Below are 25,336 nucleotides of genomic sequence, written 5' to 3'. Positions count from 1 at the left end.
AAAACCCGATTTTGGCGTTTGCATCATCGTGACTCAGCTAATCAGTTCCGTCCATGGCAACCGATCCAGCGGTCGGGGGTTTGCTTGTTCGGGACTTGATCAGATATATCGGTTTCTGTTCGGAATTGCAGACACTCTGGCGCCAGTAATTTATTCCCGGGGCAACGGAGCAAGGGGAATGAGTTGTGTTTGCCCTCCTTCTGTCGCCCTCGAAACACGAATGGAAGCCCAGCTTTCCTTGATTAGCAGGCTTCCTTCCAACCACGGAGCAGCAACCCAGGGGAGGGAGGAGGAAGGGGGTGTTCTGAAGCCATGGGCACAAAGGAAAGGCAAAAGGCAGCGCGGGAGGCTGGGAGGCCACCCGCGCCATTCGTTTTTCCCCAGGACAAGGGGCGTGTGGGCAAGCCAGCCGGCCCTCGTCCTGGGGAAAGACAAAAGGCAGCGTGGAAGGCTGGGAGGCCGCCCGTGCCGTTCGTCTTTCCCCAGGACAAGGGGCACGTGGGCAAGCCAGCCGCCCCTTGTCCTGGAGAAAGGCAAAAGGCAGCGCGGGAAGCTGGGAGGCCGCCTGCACCATTCGCCTTTCCCCAGGACAAGGGGCGGGCGGGCAAGCCGGCAGCCCCATCTTGCGGGGCAGGTGAATGGCGTGGGCAGCCGCCAAGCCACTCGCGCTGCCGCCAGCTCTGCAGCACACCGGGACCACCGGCTTGCTGAGTGGGGGGGAGGCGACCCAGGAGCGCGCACGCGCGCAAGAGCCTGACTATGGTTGCCCTGGGCGCTAGCAACTGTAGATCCAGCCCTGGGAATGTCCCCTCCCTGAGGGGAGGCAGCTTGTTGCCAGGTTAAAAACTTTCCCCCCCTCTACTCTAAGTGTGTGTGTGTGTGTGTGTGTGAATGTCCCCTCCCTCCCTGAAGGGAGGCGGCTCATCACCGCCTCCCCCTGCCCACCGGGCCTGGCGGCCGCTGCCACCAGCCACTGTTCCTATATTGCTCATCACCGCCTCCCCCTGCCCACCGGGCCTGGCGGCCGCTGCCACCAGCCACTGTTCCTATGGAAACAGCAGGGCACCCTCCCGCTTTGGCCTTCCCAATTCCGGATCGGAAATGGGACTTGATCAGTTAGAATCGGTGGCCTGGGTTCGGCAGCGGCCCAGATCCACGAACGGCTTAATCGGTATTTTGGGGGGGATCGTGCCCATCTTTATTTATGACCTTGTGCTCATTCCCAGACAGTGCTGTGTCTTGCTTCCTAGTAACCTCATCATGATATCACAAATATGTGAAATGTTCTCACACCAAGAGAGCGCCAAAGTATTGTTCACGGTTGGGAGGGGGGAGAAAGGAGTAAACTAGAATGTTAAAAGAGAAGTTTCTCTCACATGATGTCATTCCTGTCAACTTCTACTCATGCTGCTTAGATGTCTGCCTTGCTTCTAAGGAGTCCTATAGACCTGTATATGGACATGATCTTATTTCTGAATAAAAGCCATTTGACTAAGTACTTGTGTCTTACTGCAAATGGTCCAAAGATTGGTCTGCCGTATCCTGTCATCCATAGCCTGACACCTAAGAGTATTACTTTTTTAAAAAGTTATAGTTTTAGCTCTCTGTCAATACCAAGGACACATACATAAGATCACAGTAACAGCAATAATCTGGGAGAAAGTCTAGCGACAGTGAATTAAGTGACAGGAAGCAGTTCAAAGTATCACAATGCTTCAAAAAGGCAATACATAAAAAGGCAAGCGTAAAAAAAAATGTAAAATGCTGATGTATTTTAAGCAGCAGCAGAAACATATAATTAGTTAATAAGGATTTCTATCCATACATTTTTGAAGTAGGAAGGTTTGGCCTTGGTAATATTGGTACAATATTACAAATGGTAAACTAGTGTACTCTATACTATGAATGTAGATGATTCCTGTCTGGTGTGACTATATCCAAGAAAAGAGAGGTAGGAAAGATATACATTACACTTGACTCAAGCTGACAAATCTATAGCAAACAACTAGTACACATAAGTAAATTTGCAGGACTCCTGAAAAGCCTATTAGCCTCCCAATTGCCATTCTGCATCAAACACAGCTGAACAACACATGATTATAAAGTATTTGATAATAAAAAATTTAATAAAAACACATATATCTCAAAAAAAAAGCAGTGCTCCCATCTGTAATTGTCTGCAGTATTTTAACAGTGAAGTTGAAAACATGCAGCTGATGCAAATCAGCACTCTGCTGGTTCGACTCCCACTACTGCCATGAGCTCAGCATGTGTCCTTGGATAAGTCATTTCCCTCAGCCCCAGCTATATTGTGGGGATAATAATACACTAACTGCTCTGAGTAAGGCCACTGTCTAGAAGAGCTGTATATAAGCACAATTATTGTGGTGGTGGTGGTTGTTAAAAGTTTAAAAGATACACTACTCTAATTCTTGAAGCACCACCTATTCCCATATCTAACCACTTCAGTCGTCTTCAGAGGCCTGCTTCAGGTGCTCCCACCATCTGAGGCTAGAGAGGTGGCAACTCAAGGGCCTTCTTGGCCATTTTGCCAAAACTTTGGAACTCCCTCTCCAGGGAGAGTCCTCTGTTTCCTTTTATACTGGTCTTCCATCAGCAGGTAAAGGCTTTTTAAAAAAATCTGTCAGTCCCTCACTGTTTATTATCCCTCCTACATTACGATGTTTTATGTTTTTATATATTTCTTATGTGTTTGTGCTTTGTTTGTTTCCAGTATTTTATCTATGAGTGTGTGTACATATACATATATATATGTATGTATTTTAAATGCTTTTTAATGTCTTAAATGTTTTGATGTTTACTGTCTGGGGACCCTGAATTGGGTGGAAAGGTGGCACTAAAATGTTTTAAATAAATAAATTTAATAAATGGGGGCACACTGTTGTTGTAAATATGAATACTTCTCAACTGGGTCAAATCAATTCAAGCTATTTAGTTTAGTAACTAGGCTAGGGGTGCCCAACCTTTTTCATCCTGTGGGCAAAACACAGCCACAAAATGGAAGCCATAGGAGGCACTGCAAACCACAACATGTGAGAGTCTTAGGTTCAGCTCCGGCGCCAGGGTTACTGGCACCTGAGGCCATCCTTGTGCGTGCGCAAAGCGTGCGCGTGCCCCCGGACTGCATGATGACATCATCATGCAGTGACGCAGGGGCCATTGGTTGGTAGGCAGCTGGGGCGGTGCGAGGAGGCCGCCCACGCTCCACGCTCCACACGCCGCCCCAGCCGCCTACTGTCCCTGGCCCGCAGCTGCTGCACCCGCCCGGGGGCGTGTGGCGGCAGCAGCGTGCGCCTCCACCCCCAGCACCTCCTCCAGCACCCCCTCCAGCCCCACAGCGCCCGCGGCCCCCGCCTCACCACCTCAACGGTGGCGCCGGCCCTGCTTAAGTTATGCATAGCTTTAATAGTAATCTTTCAACATTTCAGGCAAAATCTCTGTTTAATAAGATAGCTTTTAAAATGAACATTGTTTTAGAATACTTTCTTGTATAAGGACAGTTTAACAGTCATACAGTGAAGATTCTTGTGCTGTGGTGGCAGCGCTGCCAAAGTAGTATCTGTAAACATCTGGACATCCAATTAGATCTTCAGTGGCCAAGCCCCATCTGGCCCTACCCACTGTCTAAAACAATGGCAGGTACCAGGAAAGGTGTTGGCAGGTGCCATGGTGCCTATGGGCACAACACTGAAGAACCCTGGACTATACAAGGATATACAGGGCTACACCTTCAGGCTCGTTCAACACAGTAAGAGAGTAAGTCACTACCAAAAAAATCATTTTATATGACAGCCAAGTTTTGAAATTAAAGAAGCAGAGCATCACAAAGTTAAAACTAACAGAGCAATCCTAAGAAGAGTAACTTCAGTCTAAGCCCATTGAGTAACTCTGCTTAGAATTGCACTGAAAGTGAGGTATACGTGCATTAGGTAGTAAGGAAGGGGAACTGAGAGTAGCAAGGTGAAAACAGTACACTAGACAACCAAGGTGAAGAGACAAGAGACTGGAAAAGCAGCAGCAGAGTGCACTTTAAGCTCAGATCAGAGAACAAGATGGATCTGCAAGCTTTTGTAGATATAACACAACCTGCCCTGGACTATTAATGTTCCAAATTAAAAAAAAAATTGCAATACAGCTATGTTTTGTCCATTAACTCAATTAGCTCCAAATCCATGCACTGTAAAACCACATCCCTTTAGTAAACCAGTTACATGCAAAAAGCAACTCACAAGAATAATAGGATGCCCTACATAGCCTCATAAGCTGACACTAGAGTATTTTTTTTAAGTATGACTGCCTCTTTTTCTTAAACTTACTACTTTAATGGGGAAAAAACTTACTGAAATGTATACTTCCAGCTGAGATTTTATAGGAAACAAGCAAGGCAATTCAAAATTACAGCTCCCCCAGCAAACATAATTCAGATACACTGAACATGTTTAGTACCATTGTATACGGTAACCGACAACAGTTATGTGAAAGCCCCTGAATTACTGGGGCTTTTGGAAACCATTTTGGATTATTTGACTTTTGTGCATATAAACTCTTAGCCATAATGTTATATTAACATTAGTTTTTTGAATAAACAATAGTTGAAAATTTAACTCACCAAACTAGCTGTTAGAGAAGGAGCAGACTGTCCAAGAGCTTGACTGTGCATTCGGACAAGATTAGAAGTTTCTCCAGTCTGCCATGACGGTTGTGTAACAGCATTTGGCAGCAAGTACCTACCTGTCAAGAAGTTTTTAAAGAAGTGATAAGACACAGGTTTTTGTAAAAGTAAAGTGACTACAATATCAGTTTATGAAACATGCTGCAATCTGAACTTAGAGAAAATCATTTTATATAAATTTTTATTCCAATTGATACATTCAAAAATATAATCATACAATCACCTAAATCATACATCTACTACTGTATTAATCTACATAAAACATAAACTAAACATACATATTTTAACATAAACATAAAGTCATTCAAATCCGTCAAATCATATAGTTCACATATCTATATAAAACTTGCCTTATATATTCTTGATTTTTCACTTCTATTTAAGTATCTCTATTCTATCTTTACCATCTATCTTCATATCCAATAATGATTTTGTTACAAACATATATTGCCAATCTCTTTACTTTCTATTCTAATTTGAACTTAAATTTATCCTTACTTATTCTTGATTTTTAACTAAGTAATCAAAAAAGTTTCAATTTTTCTTGAAATTCTGAGATCGGTCTGTTATGTATATAAGATGTTAATTTTGCCATTGTTGCATATTCATGTAATTTGTTCTTCCATTCCTTCAAATCTGGGCATTTCACTGCCTTCCATTTTGCTGCAAATATTACTCTTGCCGCCGTCACCATATACTTAAATAATTCACTATGCATTTTTGTAATATTACCTGGTATAAATACTTGATTAGGTATAATATTGCTAGGTATAATATTTGAACTGTTAATTAGAAATTGGACCAACCTACTCCCTTAAGAACCAACCCATCCACTCTTCAGAGGCCCTGCTTCAGGAACCCTCGACTTCTGAGATTAGGTGGGTGCCAACACAGGAGGGAGCTTTCTCAGTAGTGGCACCAAAACTCTGAAACTCTCACCCCAGGAAGATTAATCTTTTCTGTTGCCAAACACTAATGGTTGGAGACTTTTTTGTTTCATTAGGTGTTCCCTCAGTGATCCTTTCCTTCTTGCCCAATGTTTTAATTGTGGTTTTATGTTTCTGTATGCATTTTTGTTCTGGTTTTAATTATGTGGGGGGCTGTTGGTTTTAATAGCTTTTAAGATGTGATTTTATTATGTATTTTTCAATTTGTTAGCTGTCTTGTTGGCCCTTATGAGGAGAAAGGTGGAATATAAATTTTGTAAAATAAATGCATAATTTGGACTGGCAGCAGTATGTAGGCCACTTTAACACTCACACTTTTAATACATTCTATGCTTTTGAATCCAAGATAATTCAGGTAACCTTACAGTTAGCTATTCACATACTCAAAGTAATGATTTTGAGTGGGCAAGCAGCTTATTAAACCCACCACTAAAACTACTGACAACTTAAACTACTGCTGGGCCGAATCCACACTTCCCTACCTTCCGGTTTTCCTGTGCATTTATTGCACTGGATTCTATCCCGCAATGTCCCAGGCTGTGTTCACATTCCCTTTCTTACTGAGTCAGCGTCGTGCTATGCTTCGTTCACATCCCTGGGAGAAAAGTGGGATAAGGGGCGGGTCTAGATCCACCGTCGCCGATGACATGACGGTTTTTAAAAAAAATTAATGAGAGATTTCCGCTATATCGATTTTCCACTGTATTGCAAATACATTTGATTCATAGAAAACACCACACTGCATTGCACGCTCAAGCCATGCGAGACCAAGTAGCATTTTTTGTTGGTCAGAGAGCCCCAGGAGAGCACAATGGGTCACTGAAAAAGACTGCAGACATTGGTGGGACACAGGTGTTCACAAGGCCAATTACCACAGACTACTGTGTTACTGCTCAACTATATAGGATAGCAATTTTTTGCTATACCAATAATTTAAAAAATAATAATTTAAAAACCTGGAAAGAGTCAACCTTTGCAGCCACACTCCGCTTATCGGAAATTACCTAGGCTGTCCTTCGGCAGTAAAACATTATTCACTGTAATAAAAATCCCCCCCCCCCCGATGCCTCCACGGGCTTTTTACAACGCCACTTCCCAAACTGCTTGGGAATTGAAACGAGATTGTGCAATAGCACTAGGAAAGCACCCTTTAAAAAAAATAAATAAACTGGACAGGGGTGTGGGCATGCCTCAGACAGAGTTGGGACCATAAGAATTGCTTGGCAAAGAGGGACGGTATTCCAGAAAGGCAAGAAACAAGGAAGTGGGGGTGGTTAAGAGGGGGCGGTTTTCTTTGTGAACCACTTCTATTTGTTCACATCCATGGTGAGAACTGCGCAAGAGAAGCGTTGGAAAGCATGACAAACTCGTCTGAGGCGCAGCGCAACAGGCGAAAGAATGGTGGGATTGAGGTGAGAATATGTTAACAGCCCTCTGAGAAGCGCATAAATGGAGGGAAAATAGTGGCAAACTTGAGCCATGCAGATTTGGCCAAGGACGTTAATTTAAGGTTCTACTGGACCTGAATCTTGCTCTTTTGCTGACAAAGTAAAGTACCAATAGAAAAGTAAGCTGGCCACGTTTGTGTATTTATATAAAGGACTGACTTGCCCCATCCAAACAATCTGAAATTGAATACTGCTGGACAGGTAGCTTTCTTTTATTTAGGGATTGATTCCATTTTTATCATTTCATTCCAGTTATTTTCATAATGCCTTCATAAAGAGAGAATATTGGATTTGTAGCTCTGAGAGGGGTTCATAGCACTGATACTTTGATTATTAGCATATTCTTGCTCCCCATTTCTTCTCTTAGCTCTTGTTACTTGCTTTTTAAAACTGGAACACTCACTTTACTCTTTAGGCATTGTGGCTTGGCTTCTAAGCAACACAAGTGAAGTTGCACTAGAGAAGAGAAACTTCCTTGCCTCCCCTCTTACGACTGCCTTCTTTGCTCCCCAAAATCATGTTCCTTTAATTTGATGGACCCAAAGGAACAGTAGAAGGAAGCAAATCAGAAATCTGCACCAGTAGGGAGCAATTCGAAAAAATCACCTCCCCTCTCACACAAGCAGAACAGTCATTCTGTCAGAGGAGCTGCTGCTGTGCTGACAGACCAGCTCCATAGGATTCAAGTCAATATAAATAAATAAAAAAGAGAGAGATTGCATTGTTGGGTGTTTATGTTGAATTACTTGTAGTAGGGTATAAGGACAGATTGCTGGGAAAGGGGGCTAGAAAGAAAACTGGATAAATTCTAGAGTGAACACTGTATGCACCACAATTATAAAATTCTCTAGCAAGGCTGAACAGTTCTGAATTGAATTCTTTCTCACCCTTCAACTGAGAAAGCCTATGAACTATGAGTGCCAAGAGCAAGATGTCAAACACCCTCTCTTAATGTTAGAGAGACTAATCAGCTGAATGCTTTTTAAAAATTTCATTTAACACAGAAAAGAGGATTAGAGAGTGAACAAAATATCAGAAATAGAATATGTAACAAGAGTATTAAAGCTACAAAATATTTCTCCTCTCGTTCCCCATACTTACTTATAGTAAAATACACTAGATATTTTGTATTCAACATTTTAAATTCTGCAGTTTAGATTACTGATTTAACAATCGGTCTATTTTACTAATTTTTGTTTTAAGTTTTTCTTAAAACCCTTTCCATTTTCCCTAAAATTCTGCAATTGGTCTACTGTGTACATAAGAAGTATCTACCTTGAATTGGTGAGGGATAAGGAGTTTATGTTTAGAACTTTAAAAAATAAATGGAATAAAGAAAAACAAATAACTTCTGAGGAGGTTAATAAGTTAATGGTGAATTTGAAGGCAATTAAGCTAGAAAAGTATAGAGAACTTGAAAGAAAGATAATCATGAAGTGGTATAGAACTCCTGCCCAATTGGCATACATGTTTAAAGGGATGAAACCTAACTGCTGGCATTGCAATGCAAAAGAAGGGTGGTACTCCCACTTATGGTGGGAGTGTCCAAAGGTTATAGATTTTTGGGAAAAGGTACGGGGGAAAATAGCATTGGTATGTAAGGTCAACCTTAATATAGATGTAGATCTATTATTCATGGGTGTATTGGGAAACATTAGAATTGAGAAACAAAACCAGGATATTTTCAAAGCAATGTTATTAGCTGCACATGCAGTGATTGCATACGGTTGGAAGGAGAAGTTAAAATGGACCTTAGAAAGATGGAATGATTACTTGTATGAATATATTCAATCAGATATGTTGGAATGTTTAAAAAAAGATAAGGCATGGGATGGAAAAATGGAGGAGATAAAAGAGAAATGGACTGCATATTTTCAATGGGTATATAATGGAGAAGCCAATACAACTATATTTGGAAAATTGGAAAAAATGTGCTCATGGCTTAAAATTTAATTTGTAGTTATAGGATGGCCACCATGTGGGGGGGAGGGGTACAAAAGGGGTAAAAGATGTATCACAGGAGAACTGTGACTGTATTGAAATGTAATAATATGTGATGCATTAATTAAAAAATTTAAAAAAAACTAGAAAAAAAAATACTGTGTACATAAGAAGTTAATTTAGCCATTGATGCATACACATACAATTTGCTCATCCATTCAGTCACAAGATTCTGCCTTCCATTTTGTTGCATATACTACTCTTGCTGCTGTCGCTACATATTTTAAAAAGTTCACTGTGTACTTTTGTAATATTATTTGGTAAAATATTTAATGACCTATTTTAGAGTCCAGCACAAAGCAGAGTTTTAGTTTCTTTTGCATCTCTTCATGTATTTTTATCAGTCTCTTCTCGCCTTCTTGCACATCCACACATATGATAAAATGTTGCATCCATGCATTGACATTTCCACCGTAGTCCTCACTAGTTTTTGCAATTTCCTTAGGAGTAATATACCATCTAAAAACATTTCATACCGGATTCGGTTTCGTTTTCCCGGCCATGTCGGATGCTCCTCTCCGCAGGACCGGGAGGAAGCGGCCGAGCAGCCTGACCAGGTGGTTGACCTGCGAAGGTTAACCCCCAGGACTCCCAGGTAGGGGGTCAGGGTCTGGAGCTTTGCGGGAAGAGCCCCCTGAAGTTGATCCAGGGGGTAAATAGCCCGTCTGCTCCTATGGAGGCCAGCAGACTTGCGCAGCACATCACATGCTGCCGGGCCATGGAGAATGGCAACAAGCAGATTTAAGGTGAAAACCTGTAAGTAAGCGGATCCCTTCTGTTACTTTAAGCGTATGCGAAGGATTGGTGGGAGTTGAAGCTTAAGAGGGTTCGGATATCTTCCCCTTCATTGAGTTTTGGAACTTAGTTGGCGGACTCCCCCCCCCCTAAGATGGCAACGAAAAAGCAGAGCCCTGCTGTGGGCAAATCGGTTTTGGCTGCATTGCAGGGGAAGGGAGAGACTCTTGAAGAGGTGGTTAAATGGTCGGTCATTGAAGCTATGAAACCCTTTGTTGATAGGCTAAATGAAATCGGACAAAGGGTTGATTCAGTTGAAAATGAAGTGAAAACCACTAAAGATGTAGCACTCGAGGCAGAGAAATCTACTCGTGAAAATGCAACACTCATGAGAGCTGCAAACAAAGAAGTAAAGCTTTTAGAGAATCAACTGATAGGACTACAAGTGGATCGTGCTCAGACGGTATTGCGTTTACAGAATGTGAAGGAGGAGGAAAGTGAAAATTTAAAGGATCTGGTGTTGGAACTTTTGGCGTCATTCGCAAAGGCAACTAAAGAAGAGTTAAAAAGCGATATTCTGGAAGTCCGTCGGACATCTTCAAAATATGTAACGAAGCGTCAGCTGCCTCGCGAGATTATTATTGACTTTTCATCTAAGAAGACTCGGGACACCATTTTATATCATTCAACTAACGTGGACTTGGACTTTCTTGGCAACAAGGTTAAGATATTGAAGGATGTTCCATTTCTAGCTCGGAAAAGAAGATTCAAATACAAAAGGTTTGCAGCTCTTCTGAGAAAGCGTGATATAAAATACAAATGGTTATTTCCGGAAGGTATCTGGTTTAGATATAAAGACCAAGCCTACAAGATAATATCGGAAGTACAGCTGAGGGATTTTGTGCTTAATCATCAAGAGTTTGAGCAAGAAGAAGATACAGAATCTGAAGGGGGGAGTGGGGAGGAGGAAGTGAGCGCAGCTATTGTAGCTGTTCAAAGAGAACTGAGACCGAGGCGCAGGGGGGGGAAGAAGATCTGATCCTGACTGTAGTTCGTATCTTATAAGATCTACCAATCTAATAGCATATTAGAAAGTTTAACTTTAAATAATTGTATTATGAAGGGAATTCAATACTTGTAGTTGTAGTTTGTGTTCTTATGTCGTTTTTTCCCTCCCCCCTTGTTTCTTTTTTCCTTTTTCTGTTTGTAGTTTGTAGTTTTGTAGTTTTGATGTTAGTAATTAAAATTTAAAAAAAAACATTTCATACCAATTCTCTCTTAACATTTGACAGTCTGTAAATTTAATTTCTTTAGTCCATAAAATTTCCCATTGGCTTATAGAAATATTTTCCTCAAAATTTTGCATTCATTTTATCATACAGTTTTTAATTTGTTCTGATTCTGTTTCATATTGCAATAGTATTTTATATACTTTTCAAACAAGTGTTTTAGATCGCCACTGATTAGCTGTTCGAACACTGTTTTTTCTCTTAATCGTAGAATCATAGGATTGGAAGGGACCTCTAGGGTTATCTAGTCCAACCCCCACCTTCTTTGAATCGACCACCTTCTTTGAATAGTTGTTCTTTAAGTTTGGACACCACTTGATAGTACATCAGCCATGGAATGTTTTTTTGCTTGAGAGTGAATTTCTTGCCATGTTTTTATTTTAACATCCTTGTCCATCATATATTCATAATTTACACGATTGATTTTATTTCTTGTAGTAATATCATAATAGGCGTCTACTGGTGATGTCAATGGCAAAATTGGCAGACTTAATTCATTCAGTCCATTCATTTTCCTTCTTTCTTTTTTTCTCTTAACTCTTTTTTTCTCTTACTGATCACTCCTTCCTTCTATCTGGTTGAGGGGCCCAGGTCTTCCAAACTCAATATTCTCTGTTTCCAGCTCTTGTAAAAAGTGCTTCCACTTGTTCAGCTGTTATTATTTTCTTGCCCCATGCCAAGAATATTTCTAGGGCAAAGGTAATTTTCCAACAGTATCTTATTTGCTTCTGCTGCAACACTCACTCTAAGCTTCCAGATTCTTTTCATTTCTTAATTATATCTGGTGGAAAATTTTGAAACGCTGAAGAGAGACAATTTATCGGCTTCTTTCTAGAAAAACGAAATTACTTTTTGGTATTTATTTTTTAATAATACACATGATCCAGCACAACCCAATCACTTTTAAAGCATAATATGATCTTCAGTCAGCTAATCTTGTCCTTATGGTAAAGTTAGGTCACAGGTCCCCCACCCCCCCCACCCCAGTGGTAGAGCCAATGTGCAGAAATGGCTTAACAGAGAGAGTGCATCTTCAGTCACTGCACTTAGGTAGGCGTAAAAGGCACTTGAATTTCAGGATGCATTTGGAAGACAGTAAAATATTTCAGCAGATTTGGTTGTTTTTTTTCAATCTGTGTGTTCTTTTTGCTTTTTAATGGAAAGTTATTTTTGTGTGTATATCTTTGCAATTTATGTTGTAAGCAGTCTTGAGTCTAAGGAAGTAAGGCGAGATATAATTATCTTAAATAAAATAGTTTAATTTCCCCCATTAAAATACGGAACTATGAGGGTTTAGCTTTGAATTAACTGTGCTTTATATATTTAAGTATATTAATGCATTAAATAAATTTTATCAAAAATATTAGATAATCTGAAAACAGCCCTTTCCCCCTCTTTCATATATCTTGGAAAATAAATCTAATCTGGGCAGTAAGAGGATAAATTGCTTTACAGTCTGACCAGAAACAGCCCTAGGGAACTATATTTTATTATTGCATACCTTTCATTGTTCTAGTCCCAGATGGAAGAAACAGTGTGAAAGGTATAATTTTAATATGTCTTCTCACACCAATGCATGGAGAATTAATACAATCATCCCCATTAGCCTTAATAGAAGAATAAAGGAACAGACTGGTTTCAATCCGTTGTTATGAAACACTTCGTTATTTTACCTTGTTTTCTTGTGGTTACATCAAGAAACTTTATTTAAATCCAATTTGGGAGGAATACCAGCAGGCACAAAAAAGTATGTTGCTGTTTAATTCATGCATCATTTGCTGCTTACAACTTAAGGAAATTAGCATCTGTCAAGTGTATTACTCAGCTGCATATGGTTAAAATTAACGGACAATGCTACTTTCTCTGCCAGATTTAAAATAGAGATGAACACTCTCCCCCAATCTGTCCATTAAAGCTGATATAATTCAATCAAAGCTAGAATTACAGCTGCTTTAATTATGCTGTCTTTGGCTGTTGCAAGAGAAACATTTGTATAAAACCCCATTAACAAAATTCAGCACTTTTTGCCCCTTCCCCTTCTCATGCAGTAATAAAACTTATCTAGCACACATTATAGAGGTACTAAAATATTCACAGCAGTCTGGAATAATTGCCCAGTTAACATTTACAATTAGTCTTATTTTAATTCTTTGCTCTTTAGGAATGACTACTAGTTTTTCAATATGATCTGTAATAAAGGAAGAAATTAGAGTCAGCCCAACCCTTAAATTTTAATTAATTTCAATAAAAGTCAATCAATGGAAAAATCTTCAGAAATGACTTATTATAACCTGAACAGCTGAAATGCTGAGTTTTTTGTATTAAACGGAGTATCACAGTTCAATATATCCACAGAAAATCACCACAAATACTGAAAAGAACAAAATAGTACCTAAAACATCTTTGCATATGTGAAGATGTCTTCAGATTACCAGGAAATGCTATAATCTACTCAGATTTTTGAACTAACTGCTTTATAAAAACACATCATCTGTGGGGAGGGCGGGGTATAAATCGAATAAAATAAATAAAATCAGCATGTGTAAGTACATGGAATTTTTTAGTTTCATAGTATGTGGCTTTTTATTCTTTTGCACTTCCTTTTAGAACACATTTCCAGAAGCTGTGCACAATAAGGTACTTCTCAACTTGCTCAAAGTTTAACTAAAACAAAACAAAGACAGACTGCTTGGCAAATGGCACTCCATCCCAGTGGCAAAAAAAATTAAAGAGTCTACAGGATCAGACCAAGTATTTATCTAGAATAACATGCAACCAGATGCCTCAGGTAGGCCCCCAAGCAAAACATGAATGCAATAACCATCCCCTCATTTGCTTCCAACATCATATATGCTGAACAAAGATGGCAGCTTATATTCTACCATCTGTTTCCAGCAATATAAGATCACTTCTATTGTTGAGGGTGGGGCGTTATTTCCATCAATTCCTCTTTCCCACCATTGCCGCTCAGGAATCCTAGGCTACTCATGAGGGTTCACTGATCCCCCAAGAACATAACTTCAGAAGCACAGTAGGCTGTGTTTATAAATTATAGCAAAGCTTTTAATTGTGTAGATCATGAAATGCTATGGATAGTGTTAAAAGAAACAGGAGTGTCAAAACATCTGATTGTTTTGATGCACAACTTGTACTCTGGACAAGAGGCTATTGTTAAGACAGAACATGGGGAAATAGTGGTTTCCAATTAGCAAAGGTGTCAGACAAGGATGCATATTATCTCTCTACCTGTTCAACCTCTGCATAGAAAATATCATAAAGAAAGCTGGATTAGATCTAAAAGGTGAAGTAAAATTAGTGGAAGGAACATTAACAATCTGAGATATGCAGATGACACTACGTTACTAGCAGAAAATAGTGAAGGCTTGAAATAACTACTGATGAAGGTTAAAGGTGAAAGTGTCAAAGCAGACTTACAGCTGAACATCATGACAAAAAGAATGACTATTGACGAATTACACAATTTTAAAGTGACCATGAGGAAATTGAAAGTTTCCCAGATTTTCTATTCCTTAGCTCAATCATCAACCAAAAGGGAGACTATGCCCAAGAAATCAGAAGATTGAGACTTGGAAGAGCAGTGGTGGGGGAACTAGAAAAGATCCTTAAAGATGTCTCTCTAGGGATCAAAATAATCGAAATTACGATATTCCCCATTACTATGTATGGATGTGAAAGTTGGTCAGTGAAGAAAGCTGGCAGGAAGAAAATTGATTCATTTGTAATGTGCTTAAGGAGAGTTCTGCAGATACTATGGATGGCCAAAAAGACCAGTAAGAGGGTTCTAGATCACATAAAGCCTGAATTCTCCCTAGAAGCTATAATGACAAAACTGAGGCTATTCTACTTAGGTCACATCATGAGAAGACAAGACTCATTGGAAAATTCAACAATGCTAGGACAAGTAGAAGGCAGTAAGAAAAGAGGAAGACTTAAAACAAGATGGCTTGACTCAATAAAAGAAGCCATGTCCTCCAGTTTGCGAGATCTGAGCAAGTCTGTTAATGATAGGATGTTTGGGATGTCTTTCATTCATAGGTTGCCATAGATCAGAGCCAAATTGATGGCACATAACACATGCAGTAGGCTGTGTGAAATTCCGTAAGTTTCTCTCCATTCATGGATCTCATAGGCTACACGCCTTTCTACAATTATCATGCTAATATGACAGACTTATTCTCTCTGAATATAAATCCTTTTTAACATTATCTTTGCTAAGGCCTAGTACTCATCTCTTTTGGTGGCCCCATTATGTCCAATTTCTTACTAATCGATGTATTGTCGAAGGCTTTCACGGCCGGAGAACGATGGTTGTTGTGGGTTTTCCGGGCTGTATTACCGTGGTCTTGGCATTGTAGTTCCTGACGTTTCTCCAGCAGCTGTAGCTGGCATCTTCAGAGGTGTAGCACCAAAAGACAAAGATCTCTCAGTGTCACAGCGATTAGTTCTTACTAATCGCTGTCCATAGTAGTCATTTTTCTTCTAAACTAAAAAAACTCATACACATTCCTAGAAGAAAGGTGCTCCACTCCCTTGATCATGACGGCTGCTGTAATGATTTCAAGTAAATGTGTGCATGTGTCTTTAAATGCTTGGTGTGAGATAGGTGAAGAGTGGGGGTGAGAGAGGGATGAGTGAGTGATATGATTGGCTCATAACTGAGAGTGTGGGCGGAGTGAATGCAGTTTGAGACTGGGAATGGAGAGAAAAGTTAGTCAGAAGAAAGCAGGCTAGCTGTGTGCTGCCTGAGTAACTTTAAGCACGTCTGTGAGAGAAATATTGAGTCAGAGAAAGAGGCTAACTGTGTGTGAAGCCTTAGAAGAGATCTGTGTGAATGAGTTTAAATGAAGTAACTTTAAGAACCGAGAACTACTTTTATGAAACCGATATGCTTCTTGAAAAAATGAAAGTTTATTTTGTTTGTATTATATCCCAGAGTAGCTGTCATTGCTATATCCCATTCCTATCCTCAGGGCCACATAGAACCACAAAGGAGCCTGGCGCTTAGGCATGTTACAAAAGGGAAAACTTAAATAAAATATCTTGGAATATAATATTCCTGGTGGCAACAAACTACCCAGAGGGTGTTAAGGGAAAGATAAAAGGCAAGATCTACCCAAGAGAAAGAAGGGGTCATAACAGCTGCCCTTTGAAATACTTTTCTTGCTGTATGACAAATAAATCAAACTTGATACTGCATAATATATTTATTTAATAAATTTCTATCCTGCCCTTCCTCTAAAGAGTTTGGGATGGCATACAGTCTGTTCCAATCCATTTTACCCTCACAACAACGCAGGGAGGTGTATTAGGAACTGAGAGACATTTTGGCCCATGGTCCTCTGGGGAACTTCATGGCAAAGTGGGGATTTGAACATGGGTCTTGATCCAAGTCTGACACTAAGCTCTACATTAAGGTGGCTAAGATCTCCAAGACTAAGTTGAATAAAAACAGGAGGAAAATCAAAAAGAGTCCAGTAGCACCTTTAAGACTAACCAATTTTATTGTAGCATAAGCTTTCGAGAATCAAGTTCTCTTTGTCAGATGCATGGTACAGTTTCTGTACCATGCATCTGACGAAGATAACTTGATTCTCGGAAGCTTACGCTACAATAAAATTGGTTAGTCTTAAAGGTGCTACTGGACTCTTTGATTTTGCTACCACAGACTAACACGGCTAACTCCTCTGCATCTAAAAACAGGAGGAAAGAACGTCAATACCATAAGCTCTAGATCTCTTGTAGTCAGATACAGCTATAGGATGGAGTTGGTGGCTGGTGACAATCTCTGTTTGAATGTAGACAAGGCCTGTGCTTCATTGTTGCTCATACTGGAATTATCCACAGGTTTTGATATTGTGGGCCACGCCATATTGTTGGGGGGCTTGAAGGTAAAAGCAGGGTTAAGGAAAGTCTTTTGGGTTGGTTTCAATTGTTCTTCACAGATTGGACACAGAAGGCTGCCAGTGGAAACCAGTTGTTTCAGTGTGTAGCTAGTCCTGTGGTGATCCACAGGGCTCAATCTTATCCCGTCTACTATTTAATCTGAATGTAAAGTCGTTTGGAGAAATCATTCATAGGTTCAGAGAAGGATGTCATCAATATGCTGATGACACCTGGCTCTATATTTCTTTATCTAAATCTCCCAGTGATGTAGTAGAGATTAGACATGGGCATGAACGGGGGGGGGGGGGACAAACACGATGTTCGTTGCTGTCAATGAACACGAACAGATGAACATGTCCCGTTAACCAACATGTTCGGTGTTCATTGTTCGTGGGGGCGAGAACGGCCCCCATTGGACTTAGAGAGCCCATTTTCACAGGGAGTGTTCAGCAGGCTCTCCTCCAGCCATCACTCAAGTTTGGTCATGATTGCAATACGGATCTTGGAGTATTACATTTCCAAATCTGATGCACCCAGGAAACTCCCACTCAATACAATTGGAGTCACCAGTTGACTTTGGCCCCGTATACAAGTGGTGGACTCGAAGGCAGGCCACCTCCCCTCTAGGGGATGGCTGGTTTAGCCGCTCGCCAGCGGCACCCCCCCCCATGTGCCCACCCACCAGCCCTCCCAGAGGCTACTTTTTGCCAAGCCATTAATGTCGGCCATATCAGCGGCCAACGGGCCTGGTGGGCTGGGGGAGGTGGAGGTGGGCCACCTCCCCTCTAGGGTGAGGGGGTTGGCTACTCACTGGCGGCACCCCCCAGGTGCCTGCCCACCAGACCTCCCAGAGGCTATGTTCTGCCAAGTCTGGAAGGCAGGTTAGGTCGGCAGCTGCTAGGCCTGGCGGGCTGTGGGAGGTGGAGGCAGGCCGCCTCCCCTCTAGGGGGCGGGGTGTGTGGCCGCTCACTGGCGGCACCCCCATGCGCCCGCCCGCCAGGCCTCCCAGAGGCTACTTTCCACCAAGGCCGGAAGGTGGGTCATGTCGGCGGCCACCACATAACCAAATGACCCAGCAGCAACAGTCTGCAAAGAAAACCCTCCAGCAAGACAAGATGGCGTACGCGGAGGCCTTGAACACACAAACACACACCTTGGTGGGTCAGAGACACCAACATACGTCCACCAGAAGGGGGCATCATGACATCGGGGCCAATGCTGTTTTCCACACCTCGCATGGTGCAGAGGCTGTTGCCACCCAAACACACCGGCTGGACATGGAGCACTGGACGTTTAGGTACATGGGATAGATAGGTTTCTCAATAGACAGGTACACAGCTGTATGGGATAGGTGTATAGGATAGAGGGATGCATGGATACATTGGATACCTGTATTAGATTGACAGGAGAGCCAGATACCGTGTACAGGCATATTGGGGAGACATGTGGATTGCATAAATATCTGGGTTATCCCGTCATTAGAAAGTTGGAAGAAAAGAACTAAGGGTGGGAGATGGGGCCAGCCCCTAACATGTAGAACCAGAGGCTCACATGCTGGCCATCGATGCGGTGGAGGATGCCTTCCCCCGTGTCATGGGGGAGGCATCGGTTCCCCTAGGAAAGGGGATTGTGGGCAGACAGGTAGATGCCCATGTGGGGAGCTGTGGACTGCCCCCCGCATCAACCACCGGCCTGCCATCACAGACATGGCAATCTATTCAGCACACCCCACAGAAGACAGCAGTTCCAAAGAATCCACACCACTCAGAGACAGCTTGCCTGTGCAGGTAGCACAGGCAGGCTGCCGCCATCATCACCCACCTTCCTGCCTTTGCAGGAAGGACAGGTGTCGCAGCCAGGACCCATTTCCCCCTGCTCAGAGGGGATAGCAGGTGCCTATGGATAGGGGGCACCATGCTGTGCAACCATATGTGCAACAGCTCCTGAACTGCTCTTCGTGCCCAAAAGCAGCAGCAGCCAACAGCACCAACCTTCCTGCCTTCACAGAAAGGGTGGGAGTCGTGGGACCCATTCCCCCCTGTTCAGAAGGGAAAGCAGGTGCCATGGATAGGGGGCACCATGCTGTGCAACCATATATGCAACAGCTCCTGAGTTGCCCTTCTTGCCCAAAAGCAGCAGCAGCAGACAGCACCCACCTTCCTGCCTTCACAGAAAGGGTGGGAGGGACCCATACCTCCCTGCTCAGAGGGGACAGCAGGTGCCATGGAATGGGGGACACCATGCGGCACAACCTAATCAGCAACAGCTCTTGAGCTGTCCATCGTGGCCAAAAGCAGTGGCAACTGACATCACCCACCTTCCTGCCTTCACAGAAAGGACGAGATGGGCAGGACAGAAGTCGTTGGGAAGGGTCGTATTGGTTCCATCCACAGAGGCCAAGGTTGAAAGAGGGACCATCCAGGAACTTGACAGGGAGAGGACGCAATGGGCAGGGCAAGTCGTGGGGAAGGGTCATTTGGGCACCATCCAGAGAGGGAGAGGTTGAAAGAGAGACCAGGATCTTGTCAGGGAGAGGGGGACAAAGGATTACTAGCCGCATCAAGAAGCAGGACCAGAAAAACCCCTTCACTGGAGAGCCATGAGCCGAGAAACCCACTGAGTCTCGGGGCAGCAGTGGCAGACAACATGACCCACCTTCCTGCCTTCGCGGAAAGGACAGGATGGGCAGGACAGGAGAGGTTGGGAGACATCCGAGCGGTTCCAGAGAAGGAGAGGTTGAAAGAGGGACCGTCAGGGAACTTGTCAGGGAGAGGGGGAGAAAGGGTTACCAGCCGCATAGTGGAGCAGGACCGGGTAGGCCCCTTCATTGGCGAGCCATGAGCCAAGAAACCCACTGAGTCATGGGGCAGTGGTGGCAGACAACATGACCCACCATCCTGCCTTCGCAGAAAGGACAAGATGGGCAGGACAGGAGAGGAACAACCTCCCCAAGAGGAACAACCTCCCCAAGGCCAGCCTGCTTGACCATTCCGCTCCCACCACCAGCACCCTCGGGGCAAGGCTTATTGCTTGGGGTGGATACCGGTGATCCTCCCACTGATCCCGACTCAGAGGAGCTGGTAGCCCTCTGTCTCCCCCTGCTGGATATTTCGCTGGCTGAGGATGGAGACCACAGGCTCAGGTGGCGTGTCTTCAGGTGCCTGGTCAGGACTGTTGATGACAGGTGTTTCCGGTCATTGCCCCTGCACACCAGCCCATCACAGACACAGCACCACACCACACGGGGGTCATATGGAACGGCCCAGAAGGGCCTCCATACAGACAATTTGAACCGTGGTCCACTAACTGTTCCAGGGGAAGTAGGATGAAGGGTTACTGGCTGCACTGTGGAGCTGGCAACGGAAGACAAAGTAAGGGGTGGACTGTAGGCAGGGACAGCACCGGGAGTTTGGGATGGGGACGGGATGGATGTTTCATCAAACCCCAACCATTCCTCCATGGATCCCTCGCCCTCCTCCTCCTCAAACATTTGAAAGAGTTCCTCTTCACCTGGCAGCAAGAGCTCTTTGGCCTCCTCCACAGCCCCCACAGGTGATTTTTGGGGAGCGGAAGTCTCTGCTGCCCCAGAGCTCTGCTTCTCGCGGGGCAACCAGGACAATCTTTGCACTTCCACCCACGACCACCCTGGGCCCCCGCCCAAAGCCTCATTGTGCCAGCAAACAAGAATTAAGGAGGAAAGAAAAGGAGAGAACACTGTGAGCCCTCAGCCGAGGCGCCCATTGAGCTTGGTCCCAGAGCCTGGAAGCAGCCCTGGAACCAGAGGGAGGGGGTAGAGCCCTAGCCCAGCACTCCCAGAAACCTGACCAGATCAGGCACTAATAATAATGTGAGCCCTCAGCCAAGGTGCCCACTGAGCTTGGCCCCAGGGCCTGGCAGCAGCCCTGGAACCAGAGGGGATAGATCCCTATCCCACCACACAAATAATCCCAGCTCCAATGCACTCTCCCTCATTCCCAAAAGGCTAGCAACAGCTCTCTCCCACTCCACTGCCTGCTGAAACTGAAAGCCAGCCTGGGAGCACAGTGCCTTTTATAACCAGAGGTCCCATAGAGCAACACAGGAGGTCTGTGGTTGGCAGTCGGAACTGCCTAACAGGGTTTGCAGGGATGAGATTGGAGTTCCCATGGCCACAGACCACCGCCATCCCCCTTCCCTCCCCCCCATGTAACCAATTGTAACCAATTTGGAGCTGCACACTTGGAAGGAAGACCTGCCCATCAAGCTAAGTTGGGCTTAGATTGGGGTTCCCAGGGTGACAGGAGGAGTGCAGACAGAGTTCAGGCAGTCCCTGCCTCCATTGCCAAGGGAACTGATTGAAGGCACCTGACTGTCTGGCTTCGCGAACAGCGGACAAACACAACGAACGAGGCTTGCAACGACCACTTGTTTGTCTAGAATGGGGTCTCACGAACAGCTCGTTCGCAAACCGCCAATCGGGCTGTTCGTGGCTTTTTTGCGTCCATAATGCTGTTCGTGGCCATGTCTAGTAGAAATCCTGAACCACTGTCTGATTGCTGTTGTTAAATGACTGAGGATGAAGAAATTGAAACTGAATCTTGACAAGACAGAGGCAATGCTGTTTGGGAAGGTTGAAGCCTTGAAGGACGTTGTGCTTCTATCATTCCACGGAATGTGCTAAATACTAGGTAGGCATTACTGGATGCCGTGTACTGCCTGACTGAATCAATTAAACTAGGTGATGAGCAAAAAAAACCCATATAGTATCAAAAGCATTCCATAGTACAGATTAACATCCTTAGAAATAAATTTAGGCACTAAATAGATGATGGAACAATGGCAATATAATCCCTCTAAACTCCCTTCAGTGTCACTATTGCACCCATGTAATGTTATCCAGCAGCACTCTTCAGGGCTGTCAGTGATCTTATCCCAAACCCAAAGATTTTGACCCAGAAAAATTTCAGCCCCCCTGTGACTCTGTGAATCATATCCATGCAATTTAGATGCTACGACTGATTTGGTTAAATCTTAGGAATGCAGGAATGCAGTCTGGCCCTAGTTGCACGGATGAATTTCAGTTGGTGAAGCCTGATGAAATGAACAAGCTGCTCAGAAGTGTGTGACCGACAATACTGAGACTCAATCCTCAAACTTCATGGTTGTTGGTGCCAAGCTGGGCTGGTTTGGTCAAGTAGGACCAGGAGGTAATAAATGCTTCTCTTCAAGAGTTCCAGCTGCTTTGAAAGGTGATGTTGTGAGACTCCTCCTGAAGAAGCTATTTATTGGACCCAATTAATCTAAATATCATCCAGTCAACAGTATTCCGTTCTAGGACAAGGAGCCTGAGTGAGTGGTGGCTTCACAGGTTTAGGCAGCCTTGGAAATTATCTGCACACACTTCGATCCAGATTCAGACCTGGCTTTGAAAACTGCCTTGGTCACCCCAACCGCCAGGAGAGTGATGGGGGAGTGCATCCTTTTTGATTCTTTCCCTGTCCACCACTTTTATGCAATCATTCTGGAAAGGCTGGCTGATATTGGGAAAGGAGAGCGGCACCATGCTTTGATGGTTTCACTCTTACATGGCTGAACAATTCCAGAATATGGTGCTGGGAAACTACTGTGCCACACAGCATTTATGCTATGGCATCCCAATAGGGAACTACCTGGTTCCCCATGCTATTTAACATTGACATGAAAGTGCTAGGGATAATTGTCTGGGAATTTTGAATGAGATATCCCCAACATGCAAGTTACACTCAGTTCTATTTTTATTTAACAGCTGGGCCTGTGGAGTCCTAAACACTGAGGAGATCCTAATTACCAGAGTGGTAAAATAGGAGGGGGGCATTTGGCCTCAGTGCTTTTCAGTTTGTATGTAAAGATTATCATTCCAATGTTATCAGACCCTGAGTCTGTTCCACCTTCTTTAGGTTCCCCCAATCACCTGGTCACAAAACTGGAATCCATTCAAAATCACTTCTTAAAGAGAATTTTAGCTCTACTCAGAGGCACCCCAGTGGCCGTGATGTACTTGGTCTGCCTTCTACCATGGCCCCTGTATTTGTCATTTTACTCAGATTCTGGAAAAAACCAAAGGATGACACTGCTAATCTACTCTGCAGACATGGTCTATGATGATGCAGGAAGTTGTTGCCAGGGTAGCTTGCTTCAATAATATTCTATACCACTAGTCCATCTTGGAGCATATTCAAGATGTTCCTAAGATGTGTACCAATTTTCATGACTATGCATTCAAGTGTGATGCCGCCCTAGACTGACAATGTCCAGCTCCAAATTCTCACTCTGATTTAAACTGTTCAAAAGGGATCAAATCGGAGCACCCCATCTGCCCAGCATCACCCTCCATAATCTCGGAACAGCCTTTACTTCTATTCGGTTTCTGACCATGCCAACAGTCTCGCTTGATGGTCACTGTTCCCAAATACCATTTGCTTTGAACTTCTGTATATGCACTGCTCTCGTTCTATAGAATTTATCCCACTATATTCTATCCCACTGTCTTTAAACAGAGGCTAGAACCAAATTTCTCATAGTGCTTTTGAGGGACTTAAATTTTTCCTCAGCAGCAGAAAGAAGCTGATTTTTCTTTTTTGGGATGCTGACCCACACATTTCATATAGAGTGTCACTATTTGCTCTGGCAACTGAGAAAATGCAAGCACATGCTGCATCCAAAGATGAAATATTTTAACCTTTTGAGTTTTTAAAGATTTGGTTATTTTAATGATAACATTCATATTTTACATCTTATGTTTTCTTTGATGTTTGATTGTAATAATAACAACAACTGTGCTTATATATCACTCTTCTAGAGAGATTAGTGTCCATGGAGAGCAGTGAACAAGGTCAATATTATTATTATCCCCACAATATACCTAGGGAGCCAGGGCTGAGAAGAGTAATGGCCTTTGCCTACATGCAATTAAAGTTTTTTGTACTTTTTTTAAAGTCCTAAACAGGTCCTGGAGAATGCAATGGGATGGATGAAGGCCAATAAACTGAATTTTGATCCAGACAAAACTAAGTGCCACTGGCCAGCAGCAAAGCTACTTGAGGACTGCCCTAGAGTACCTACTTTCCTTTCCTTTAGATCCCAGGCCAAAACATTTTTCACCCAGACTTTTAACCAAGGGGCTCCATTTTTCAAAATTTATTTATATATTTATTTATATTTATGTTTTATTTATATTTTTACTGTCTGTTTTCCTGGTTTTGTTACATTGTTGTGAGCCACTTCAAGCAGGTCTGGAAAGGTGGCATAAAACTATGAATGTAATAAAGACATTTATTATAGTAACAATACATTTCAGGCAAAGGCTGCAATCCAAACCAAAATTGCATATACTGGTCCCACTGGTTTCAGCAGGATGTATGTAGCTTTGGTCCATACTGTAGACAAATTTTCATACCATATCCTACACAGGTTTGTTATACTCATGTAGTGACAATACAGCAGAATGGCATCCCGAAATAATAATTCTGCTGTTCTCCTATGTTATGCATATGGTAAATCTTCCATAAGAAAAGCTAACACAGGACTACCAGAGTTCATAAAATAATGCATAAAGTATTTCTATAAGGCCTTTCAAATGAATCTGGTTTCATCAGCTCCCCGGGGCTAGTCATCATCTGTCAACCTAACTTACCTTGCGGGGTTTCTGTGAGTAAAATCATCACTCAGAAATCCTTTCAGTATAGGTAGGATGCAAGGGTAACAATCTACTTGCTCCAGTTCCAGAGGAGATTATTACCAGTAAGCAAAGCTGTGCTGGAGAGCAAAGGCTAGGTGAGAGGAAGAGTCTGCTGACATTAAGTATTTTGGAACAAAGACAAATAATTTAGCAACAAAATCTATAAAAGCTATACATTGGGAGTGAGGGGCTGTTTTAAGATCATCTTCCCTTTTAAGATCAATGTGAGCAGCAGTGTGAATAACTAAGTGGGAGGCAACTTTTAACTAAGGGGTGTTTATGGATATTTTTAGGGTGCTCGGTGGACATGTAATGGTTTGTTTTTTGACAATTTATTATTTATTACAATTTTATAGTATTTGTTTTACTTGTAAGCTGCCTTGAGCAGGACTCGGATGGCCTATAAAGTCCCCAAATAAAAAAATTAAGCCAATTAAAACAAACCAATCCATTAGTGTATTTAAGAAAATAGCAACAACATGGTAAGCTGTGTAAAATAAGCATAATTATCCAGCTTTTTGCTAAAAATCAGGCCTGATAATAGCTTTAACAATGGCAAAATATGATACATTATCAAACTGATATATATCACAACTGTATTGTGACTGACAAGTGAGAAATAA

At 42.8% G+C, this 25,336-nt stretch overlaps 1 protein-coding gene across 1 annotated transcript in view; it reads right to left on the bottom strand.

Annotated features, from left to right (window-relative positions):
• The window catches only part of LOC129334539 (microtubule-associated serine/threonine-protein kinase 4-like), a 123,144-nt gene that overhangs the window by 14,295 nt on the left and 83,513 nt on the right, over positions 1-25,336 (bottom strand). Inside the window, exon 3 of the mRNA XM_054986699.1 lies at positions 4,631-4,752. Within this exon, the coding sequence (XP_054842674.1) occupies positions 4,631-4,752 (122 nt within the window). The remainder of the gene's footprint in view (positions 1-4,630; positions 4,753-25,336) is intronic.

Source organism: Eublepharis macularius, chromosome 8, assembly GCF_028583425.1.
Source record: "Eublepharis macularius isolate TG4126 chromosome 8, MPM_Emac_v1.0, whole genome shotgun sequence".
In the NCBI taxonomy this organism is placed as follows: domain Eukaryota; kingdom Metazoa; phylum Chordata; class Lepidosauria; order Squamata; family Eublepharidae; genus Eublepharis; species Eublepharis macularius.
This window is presented reverse-complemented; position numbering and strand designations above follow the sequence as displayed.